This window comes from Bufo gargarizans, chromosome 3 (assembly GCF_014858855.1).
Source record: "Bufo gargarizans isolate SCDJY-AF-19 chromosome 3, ASM1485885v1, whole genome shotgun sequence".
Taxonomy (NCBI): Eukaryota; Metazoa; Chordata; class Amphibia; order Anura; family Bufonidae; genus Bufo; species Bufo gargarizans.
Genome location: NC_058082.1, coordinates 372,950,748 through 372,961,946, shown reverse-complemented (window position 1 = coordinate 372,961,946; position 11,199 = coordinate 372,950,748). Strand labels below are relative to the sequence as shown.

Below are 11,199 nucleotides of genomic sequence, written 5' to 3'. Positions count from 1 at the left end.
ATTCTTAGACTTTAGAGATACAAAAAAAAATCAAAAAGGATAATATAGTCTAAAACCTAAATAATTGTAAAAAAAGTAGACTTGTTAGGTATTGCCGCGTCCGTAAGAATCTCCTCTATAAAAATACCCCATGAGATAACCCCCCAGATTAACACGGTAAAAAAAAAAAAACGGTGCCAAAACCGCTATTTTTGGCACTTTTCCATTTCAATAAGTTTTTTCCGGTAACAAAGCAAGGGTTAACAACCAAACAAAAGTTAACATTTATTACCCTGATACTGCAGTTTACAGAATCGCCACATTTGTGGACGTAAACTGCTGTATCAGTAAAAGGGAGGCCGCAAAAGGAAAGGACCGACATGGTTTCTGGAAGGTCGATTTTGATGGCCTTTTTTATTGACACCATGTCCCTTTTGAAGCCCCCCTAATGTACTCCTAGAGTAAAAACTCACTAAAAGTGACCCCATCTAAGAAACTACACCCCTCAAGGGATTCAAAACTGATTTTACAAACTTTATTAACCCTTTAGGTGTTCCTCAACAGTTAATGGCAAATGGAGATGAAATGTCAGAATTTAAATTTTTGTAAACCTTGCCTCACAAAAATGTAATATAGAGCAACCAAAAATCATATGTACCCTAAAATTAGTCCCAAAAAAAAAGCCACCTTATCCCGTAGTTTCCAAAATGGTGTCACTTTTAGGGAGTTTCTACTCCAGGAGTGCATCAGGGGGCTTGAAACAGGACACGGTGTAAATAAACCGGTCCATAAAAATCAGCCCTCCAAAAACCACACGGCGCTCCGTTCCCTCTACGCCCCGCCTTGTGGCCGTACAGTCGTGTACGACCACATATGGGGTGTTTCTGTAAACGGCAGAGTCAGGGCAATAAAGATACAGTCTTGTTTGGCTTTTAACCCTTGCTTTGTTAGTGGAAAAAATGGGTTATAATTGAAAATTTGGCAAACAAATGAAATTCTCAAATTTCATCCCCATTTTCCAATAACTCTTGTGCAACACCTAAAGGGTTAACGAAGTTTGTAAAATCAGTTTAGAATACCTTGAGGGGTGTAGTTTCTAGAATGGGGTCATTTTTGGGTGGTTTCTATTATGTAAGCCTCACAAAGTGACTTCAGACCTGTACTGGTACCTAAAAATTGGGTTTTTGAAAATTTCGGAAAAAATTCAAGATTTGCTTCTAAACTTCTAAGGACTCTTTCACACCTGCGTTCTTGTCTTCCGGCATAGAGTTCCGTCGTCGGGGCTCTACGCCGGAAGAATCCTGATCAGTTTTATCCTAATGCATTCTGAATGGAGTGAAATCCGTTCAGGATGCATCAGGATGTCTTCAGTTCCGGAACGGAAAGTTTTTTGGCCGGAGAAAATACCGCAGCATGCTGCGCTTTTTGCTCCGGCCAAAAATCCTGAAGACTTGCCGCAAGGCCGGATCCGGAATTAATGCCCATTGAAAGGCATTCATCCGGATCCGGCCTTAAGCTAAACGTCGTTTCGGCGCATTGCCGGATCCGATGTTTAGCTTTTTCTCAATGGTTACCATGGCTGCCGGGACGCTAAAGTCCTGGCAGCCATGGTAAAGTGTAGCGGGGAGCGGGGGAGCAGCATACTTACCGTCCGTGCGGCTCCCGGGGTGCTCCAGAGTGACGTCAGGGCGCCCCACGCGCATGGATGACGTGATCGCATGGCACGTCATCCATGCGCATGGGGCGCTCTGATGTCATTCTGGAGCGCCCCGGGAGCCGCGGACTGTAAGTATACTGCTCCCCCGCTCCTACTATGGCAACCAGGACTTTAATAGCGTCCTGGCTGTCATAGTAACACTGAAAGCATTTTGAAGACGGATCCGTCTTCAAATGCTTTCAGTACACTTGCGTTTTTCCGGATCCGGCGTGTAATTCCGGCAAGTGGAGTACACGCCGGATCCGGACAACGCAAGTGTGAAAGAGGCCTTAGCCTTGTAACATTCCCAAAATGATCCAAACATGAAGTAGACATATGGGGAATGTAAAGTCATTACCATTTTTGGGGGTATTACTATGTATTACAGAAGTAGAGAAACTGAAATGTAAAAATTTGCAAATTTTTCTAAATTTTTGATAAATTTTGTATTTTTTTATGCCATAAAAAAATTTACATTTTTGACCCAATTTTACCAGTGTCATGAAGTACAATATGTGACGAAAAAACAGTCTCAGAACGGCCTGGGTAAGTAAGAGCGTTTTGAAGTTATCACCACTTAAAGTGACACTGGTCAGATTTGCAAACAATGTCCTGGTCCTTAAGGTGAAATAAGGTTATTTCCCTAAGGGGTTAAGTTAAAATCTGCAACAACAAAAAAACTGCAGGTGCAAAAAAATCACCAGTAAAATCTTAAAGTGTACAAATAAGCCACTGAATGCCTGTGTGGAGCCACCCAGCTGTGAAGGTAAGTTCCCTGTGTTTTGGGTCCAGGTAAGGTGGGACTATGTCCCAGCCCAGGTTTAACGCTTCCGCCGCCGGTGACCTTTCGTCAGCCAGTCACAGTGCACACACTTCACATTGTTGCAGTTGAGCAGTGACTCCCCCGCCACCTCCAGTCACAGTGAGACTCGCACCATGCATCACGGCACCGCCCCCCGGCCTCCTATTGGTCAGTATAATGCCAGTCTTCGCCGGTTCCTGGGGCGGGGCTGAGAGTTGAACGCTCTGAGGTAACCCCGATCACACCACTCTTGTGCAGAGCCTGGCAGGCGGAGGGGCGGGCTCGGCAGTGAGTGGAGGCCGGCCTAGGGGCATAAACCTGGGCTCCGACGCTGCTGTTCGCATCCTTCCTTAGTTCATTCATTGGTCGCCGTGTTGCTGCAGGAGACGTATGAGTGACTCCAGGTGAGTGTGTGGTAAATGGCTGCTGCGCCGGGAAGGGGAGGGAAGTAGAGGCCATGAATGAATGGACCGGGAGATGCTGCATGCGCTTTGTTGACAGGTACCAGCGTCTTTATGGTGTGGGCCCTATACATCATGTACCCATGGATGTGCGCATGGCGACGGCCTTCTACAGCAGCACTCACACGTCAAGTGCTGGGTGACTCCCATGGACACAAACCACCTCGGACTTCCTGCGGGTTTCCTCATTCCTCCTGCATTTTGGGCAATTTTTTGTTGTTTTTATGCTGTGTGTGAGCCTAGTGTACGGAGTATGGCTGCTTGTGGGCATATTTCACGTGTCTGTAAGTGCTATATGCCTCAGTGCACACGAAGCACTTCGGGTGTGTTCACACCTTGGTTTTTGTTTGCACTTACCTGTGCAGGTAAAGAGAAATTCCACAAAAAAACGAAAATGCATGTGACGTAGGCGTGTAGTCTTGGTCCGCATTCAATTCCCATTTTTATTTTAGCAGATTGGATGTGGACCCATTTACCGTATTTCAATAATGCCACACATTTCTGTATTTCCTTTCATCAGCCCTGCAAAAAATAAAATGTTTCCATTTTGCAGACAAGAATAAACATTTTTGACATAGTGCCTGCAGAAGGTAACGTTTGGGTCGCACATGTCCGGTATCTGTGTTTTTGTGGGGTTGCATTTTGCAGACTGCAAAAATGAATACCCTAGTGTGGAGGAGGCCTTATAGTTTATATTCTCTGTGGCAGACAAAATTCATGTGTGTAGGGAGCTTTAGGGCCCTTCACGTGGCCATTTTTGCCATTAAAATTGGACTCCATGCCAATATAACAGCAGCCACGTGGTGTCCACTAAACTAAGGACATGTCCCTTATTGGTGTGGTGTCCGGATAGAAGCCGCGATGGGTGTACTTTTGTGGTATAGTTCCATTCAGTGGAACTAAACTGAGAGCATTAAAAGTGAAAAGTCAGAGCAGAAACTGCGGCTGATTTTGCAGAAGCGTAATCTGCCGTGTGGCAATAGTTAAGTTCACACTAGCGTTAAGAAATCTGGCAGCCTGTTCCCGTAGGAGGTTTCTGGCTGTCCGTCAGACAAAAACTGCTGCATGTGGTGGTATTTCTTAATGTGAAAGCCCGCATTTATGCTCAAAACTGTCTGGCTCACCGTCGGATCCCATTATAGTCAATGGGAATCCAACCGTGTCCGGCAGTGCTGGATGTGGTGAACTCTGGCAGGCTATTCTATGCCTGGACAGCCTGCCGGATTTCATAACGCTACTGTGAATGTATCCTGCCTTATAGGCGTCCTGGGAAAAAAAGCTGAGCTCTGTCCCCGGCCATCTCCGGGACTCCTATAGAGATGACTGGAACAGCAGTTGGCATGCCAGACCTACGCTCTGTTCATTTTGGGGCTCTCCAAGGGTTTTCTTGTGGATAGGGGATTTTTAAAGGTAATCTGTCACCATTTTTATTTACCTACTGCCCCCTATTCCCTTGGTGTCTGCACTGAAATACACAGTCCAGACTGGTGTGCCAACATAAGGCTACTTTCACACTAGCGTTTCACGGATCCGCTTGAACGGCATTTCAAACGGATCCGTCAATAAACTGACTAAACGGAGCCAAACGGAAGCAATTCAGACGGATCCGTTTGTACGGATCCGTCTGTATTACGGATCCGTTTGTCACGTTGGTTTCCGTTTTGTCATCCGTTTAGCGGATCCGTTTTGAAAGGAAAAGCATCTCTAGGTTCCATCTTCATGTATTGAGATCTATAGGGTTGTAATGCTCCTATATTTCTCCATGGCTATCTTGTTGAAGTTCCAAAGCTGGTCCGACTTTGATAATGGACCACACCTTTCGGACTCTTGTACACGACTACATGCACTTATAAAGATGTATAGTGTTCGTTAGAGGGCCATATGTCCCTGATCGTCATTGATTGTGCGTACAGGAGTACAGAGCATCATGATGCTGACCATGTTGTGCCGCAAACTGGGCTATTGTCCTGCACTCATATGATCTATTAGTGCAAGACTATATCCCCGCGGGCAGCTCAACTTGCACAGGATGATTGTATACTATGATGCTGTGTACTGTCGTGTGCACGATCAATGCCACTATGGGACATATGGCCCGCTCACGGACCATATGTCTCTTGTGGCATACAGTCGTGTGCAAGAGGCCTTAAAGGGGTTTTCTCATCTCATACAATGGGGGCATACCACTTTAACCTCCTCAGGACCGCCGTACGCAGGATTGCGTCCTGCCGGCGGTCCTGCTCTTCTGGGTGGACGCATATACGCGTCCTCCCGCGAGAGCCGAGATTTCCTGTGAACGCGCGCGCACAGGCGCGCGCGCTCACAGGCACGGAAGGTAAGCGAGTGGATCTCCAGCCTGCCAGCGGCGATCGCTCGCTGGCAGGCTGGAGATCCGAATTTTTTAACCCCTAACAGGTATATTAGACGCTGTTTTCATAACAGCGTCTAATATACCTCCTACCTGGTCCTCTGGTGGTCCCTTTTGTTAGGATCGACCACCAGAGGACTCAGGTAGGTCAGTACAGTCCCACCAAACACTACACTACACCCCCCCCGTCACTTATTAACCCCTTATAAACCCCTGATCACCCCATATAAACTCCCTGATCACCCCCCTGTCATTGATCACCGCCCTGTCATTGATCACCCCCCTGTCAGGCTCCGTTCAGACGTCCGCATGATTTTTACGGATCCGATCCATGGATCCGTAAAAATCATGCGGACGTCTGAATGGAGCCTTACAGGGGGGTGATCAATGACAGGCGGGTGATCACCCATATACACTCCCTGATCACCCCCTGTCATTGATCACCCCCCTGTCAGGCTCCATTCAGACGTCCGCATGATTTTTACGGATCCGATCCATGTATCCATGGATCCGTAAAAATCATGCGGACGTCTGAATGGAGCCTTACAGGGGGGTGATCAATGACAGGCGGGTGATCACCCATATACACTCCCTGATCACCCCCCTGTCATTGATCACCCCCCTGTCATTGATCACCCCCCTGTCAGGCTCCATTCAGACGTCCGCATGATTTTTACGGATCTGATCCATGGATCCGTAAAAATCATGTGGACGTCTGAATGGAGCCTTACAGGGGGGGTGATCAGTGACAGGGGGGTGATCACCCTGATCACCCCCTGTCATTGATAACCCCCCTGTAAGGCTCCATTCAGACGTCCGCATGCGTTTTGTGGATCCGATCCATGGATCCGTAAAAAATCATGCGGATGTCTGAATGGAGCCTTACAGGGGGGGTGATCAGTGACAGGGGGGTGATCACCCTGATTACCCTGATCACCCCCTGTCATTGATAACCCCCCTGTAAGGCTCCATTCAGACGTCCGCATGCGTTCTGTGGATCCGATCCATGTATCCATGGATCCGTAAAAAATCATGCGGATGTCTGAATGGAGCCTTAATGGGGGGGGGGATCAGTGACAGGGGGGTGATCACCCTGATTACCCTGATCACCCCCTGTCATTGATAACCCCCCTGTAAGGCTCCATTCAGACGTCCGCATGCGTTCTGTGGATCCGATCCATGGATCCGTAAAAAATCATGCGGATGTCTGAATGGAGCCTTACAGGGGGGGTGATCAGTGACAGGGGGGTGATCACCCTGATTACCCTGATCACCCCCTGTCATTGATCACCCCCCTGTAAGGCTCCATTCAGACGTCCGCATGCGTTCTGTGGATCCGATCCATGGATCCGTAAAAAATCATGCGGATGTCTGAATGGAGCCTTACAGGGGGGGTGATCAGTGACAGGGGGGTGATCAGGGAGTCTATATGGGTGATCACCCCCCTGTCATTGATCACCCCCCTGTCATTGATCACCCCCCTGTCATTGATCACTCCCCCCTGGTAAGGCTCCATTCAGCCATTTTTTTGGCACAAGTTAGCGGACATTTTTTGTTTGTTTTTGTTTTTTCTTACAAAGTCTCCTATTCCACTAACTTGTGTCAAAAAATAAAATCTCACATGGACGCACCATACCCCTCACGGAATCCAAATGCGTAAACATTTTTAGACATTTATATTCCAGACTTCTTCTCACGCTTTAGGGCCCCTAAAAAGCCAGGGCAGTATAAATACCCCACATGTGACCCCATTTCGGAAAGAAGACACCCCAAGGTATTCCGTGAGGGGCATATTGAGTCCATGAAAGATTGAAATTTTTGTCCTAAGTTAGCGGAAAGTGAGACTTTGTGAGAAAAAAAACAAAAAAAAATCAATATCCGCTAACTTATGCAAAAAAAAAAAAAAATTCTAGGAACTCGCCATGCCCCTCATTGAATACCTTGGGGTGTCTTCTTTCCAAAGTGGGGTCACATGTGGGGTATTTATACTGCCCTGGCTTTTTAGGGGCCCGAAAGCGTGAGAAGAAGTCTGGGATCCAAATGTCTAAAAATGCCCTCCTAAAAGGAATTTGGGCCCCTTTGCGCATCTAGGCTGCAAAAAAGTGTCACACATGTGGTATCGCCGTACTCAGGAGAAGTTGGGGAATGTGTTTTGAGGTGTCATTTTACATATACCCATGCTGCGTGAGATAAATATCTTGGTCAAATGCCAACTTTGTATAAAAAAATGGGAAAAGTTGTCTTTTGCCAAGATATTTCTCTCACCCAGCATGGGTATATGTAAAATGACCCCCCAAAACACATTGCCCAACTTCTCCTGAGTACGGCGATACCAGATGTGTGACACTTTTTTGCAGCCAAGGTGGGCAAAGGGGCACCTTTCGGATTTCGCAGGCCATTTTTTACACATTTTGATTGCAAGGTACTTCTTACACATTTGGGCCCCTAAATTGCCAGGGCAGTATAACTACGCCACAAGTGACCCCATTTTGGAAAGAAGACACCCCAAGGTATTCCGTGGGGGGCACGGCGAGTTCCTAGAATTTTTTATTTTTTGTCACAATTTAGCGTAAAATGATGATTTTTCTTTTTTTTTTCTTTTTTCCTTACAAAGTCTCATATTCCACTAACTTGCGACAAAAAATAAAAAATTCTAGGAACTCGCCATGCCCCTCACAGAATACCTTGGGGTGTCTTCTTTCCAAAATGGGGTCACTTGTGGGGTATTTATACTGCCCTGGCAATTTAGGGGCCCAAATGTGTGAGAAGAACTTTGCAATCAAAATGTGTAAAAAATGCCCTGCAAAATCCGAAAGGTGCACTTTGGAATATGTGCCCCTTTGCCCACCTTGGCAGCAAAAAAGTGAGACACATCTGGTATCGCCGTACTCAGGAGAAGTTGGGGAATGTGTTTTGGGGTGTCATTTTACATATACCCATGCTGGGTGAGAGAAATATCTTGGTCAAATGCCAACTTTGTATAAAAAAATGGGAAAAGTTGTATTTTGCCAAGATATTTCTCTCACCCAGCATGGGTATATGTAAAATGACCCCCCAAAACACATTGCCCAACTTCTCCTGAGTACGGCGATACCAGATGTGTGACACTTTTTTGATGCCAAGGTGGGCAAAGGGGCACATATTCCAAAGTGCACCTTTCGGATTTCACCGGTCATTTTTTACAGATTTTGATTGCAAAGTACTTCTCACACATATGGGCCCCTAAATTGCCAGGGCAGTATAACTACGCCACAAGTGACCCCATTTTGGAAAGAAGACACCCCAAGGTATTCCGTGAGGGGCATGGCGAGTTCCTAGAATTTTTTATTTTTTGTCGCAAGTTAGTGGAATATGAGACTTTGTAAGGAAAAAAGAGAAAAAAAAAAATCATCATTTTCCGCTAACTTGTGACAAAAAAAAAAAAAATTCTAGGAACTCGCAGTGCCCCTCACGGAATACCTTAGGGTGTCTTCTTTCCAAAATGGGGTCACTTGTGGCGTAGTTATACTGCCCTGGCAATTTAGGGGCCCAAATGTGTGAGAAGTACCTTGCAATCAAAATGTGTAAAAAATGGCCTGCAAAATCCGAAAGGTGCACTTTGGAATATGTGCCCCTTTGCCCACCTTGGCAGCAAAAAAGTGTGACACATCTGGTATCGCCGTACTCAGGAGAAGTTGGGGAATGTGTTTTGGGGTGTCATTTTACATATACCCATGCTGGGTGAGAGAAATATCTTGGTCAAATGCCAACTTTGTATAAAAAAATGGGAAAAGTTGTCTTTTGCCAAGATATTTCTCTCACCCAGCATGGGTATATGTAAAATGACACCCCAAAACACATTCCCCAACTTCTCCTGAGTACGGCGATACCACATGTGTGACACTTTTTTGCTGCCAAGGTGGGCAAAGGGGCGCATATTCCAAAGTGCACCTTTCGGATTTCACCGGTCATTTCTTACACATTTTGATTGCAAAGTTCTTCTCACACATTTGGGCCCCTAAATTGCCAGGGCAGTATAACTACCCCACAAGTGACCCCATTTTGGAAAGAAGACACCCCAAGGTATTCTGTGAGGGGCATGGTGAGTTCCTAGAATTTTTTATTTTTTGTCGCAAGTTAGTGGAATATGAGACTTTGTAAGAAAAAAATAAAAAATAAAAAAAATCATCATTTTCCGCTAACTTGTGACAAAAAATAAAAAGTTCTATGAACTCACTATGCCCATCAGCGAATACCTTAGGGTGTCTACTTTCCGAAATGGGGTCATTTGTGGGGTTTTTCTACTGTCTGGGCATTGTAGAACCTCAGGAATCATGACAGGTGCTCAGAAAATCAGAGCCGTTTCAAAAAGCGGAAATTCACATTTTTGTACCATAGTTTGTAAATGCTATAACTTTTACCCAAACCATTTTTTTTTTGCCCAAACATTTTTTTTTATCAAAGACATGTAGAACTATAAATTTAGCGAAAAATTTATATATGGATGTTGGTTTTTTTGCAAAATTTCACAGCTGAAAGTGAAAAAGTCATTTTTTTGCAAAAAAATCGTTACATTTTGATTAATAACAAAAAAAGTAAAAATGTCAGCAGCAATAAAATACCACCAAATGAAAGCTCCATTAGTGAGAAGAAAAGGAGGTAAAATTCATTTGGGTGGTAAGTTGCATGACCGAGCGATAAACGGTGAAAGGAGTGTAGTGCCGAAGTGTAAAAAGTGGCCTGGTCATGAAGGGGGTTTCACCTAGCGGGGCTGAAGTGGTTAATGATATACCTACATTGTCTTATAGGCGCGGGTCCCACGGCTGGTACCCTCACATATATTGAGAACGAAGCTAAGAAAGTAGATGAGGTCGCACTGCGCTGCCGCCCTCCATCCATTTCTATAGTTGAGGCGGGGATTAGCGTTTGGCGGTGGACATACCATGGGAAATGTGTCCTACAGCAACTGTGCTCCCCGCTCCGTTCTCAATATAGGTGCGGGTCCTACCAATGTTACCCACACCTATCAGACAATGGGGGCATATTCAAGTGAAATCCCCCCATTGTCTATGTGAATACCCCTTTAAAAACTGTGTGTCCCTTGTGGTAATCACACTAGTTATTTTAGCGTCATCGGGAAATCGTTAAACGTTAAAATCACAATTTATGAATTCCTGATGATGCTGACAGACCGTGACTCCCACAAGGGCTCATATGAAAGGGCACAAGATTGAACAATGAACAAGCATTTGCTTGTTCATGTGCCAATCATAGGTTCTACGATCAATAAAGAGCCAAAATTTAGCTCATTATTGATGGTCAGGTTTTAATGGATCTTATGACATTGGCACTAAGGCTGTTTTGATATAAAAACTACCAAGGGTGTTGTAATAAACGCACAGTAGTGAGACTAGGGTAGTTTTTATTTCAACACAGCTAGAGTGCCAATGTTCCCTGTACAGGACAATAAAAAGACAGACACAGTGCAGTAAAGTATAATTTTTTTTTATTTTTTTTTTCTGTCAATAAATAAATAAAAAATAAACTTTTTTTTTTTTTTTTTTTTTACAACTGTTCATAATAACTTTGTGGGGAGGTGGACTCGATGCGCTGGGGCTGGCAATGGTAGCCCCCCTGTCCTGGCGAGCCACTGAGGTTAAACTACGGGCCATAGGAAAGGATGCAGGGCGTAATTGAGGGGTGTGGAGAAAGGAAGGGTCTGAGGAGGAGGAGGGGACCCGAGCATGTGTAGAGGTGGAGGGAGTTTGAAAAGAAGTAGGAGGAATGATGCATGATTTTCCATGACCCGTTCTCTACCATGATTTTAAACTGATGTAACTGCTCGGGCGTCTTTGAGTCCATCAAACCGATCATGTTTAGCCCATAATGGTAGTTTGGGCTGCGTTGATGCGCC

At 45.3% G+C, this 11,199-nt stretch overlaps 1 protein-coding gene across 3 annotated transcripts in view; it reads left to right on the top strand.

The window, feature by feature from the left end:
* Positions 1–2,651: 2,651 nt before the first annotated feature.
* Positions 2,652–11,199, top strand: part of ACACA (acetyl-CoA carboxylase alpha) — a 932,629-nt gene continuing 924,081 nt past the window's right edge. For all 3 annotated transcript variants that reach the window (XM_044288111.1, XM_044288112.1, XM_044288113.1), the window contains exon 1: positions 2,652–2,881. In XM_044288111.1, the coding sequence (XP_044144046.1) occupies positions 2,868–2,881 (14 nt within the window). In that variant the 5' untranslated portion in view covers positions 2,652–2,867. The remainder of the gene's footprint in view (positions 2,882–11,199) is intronic.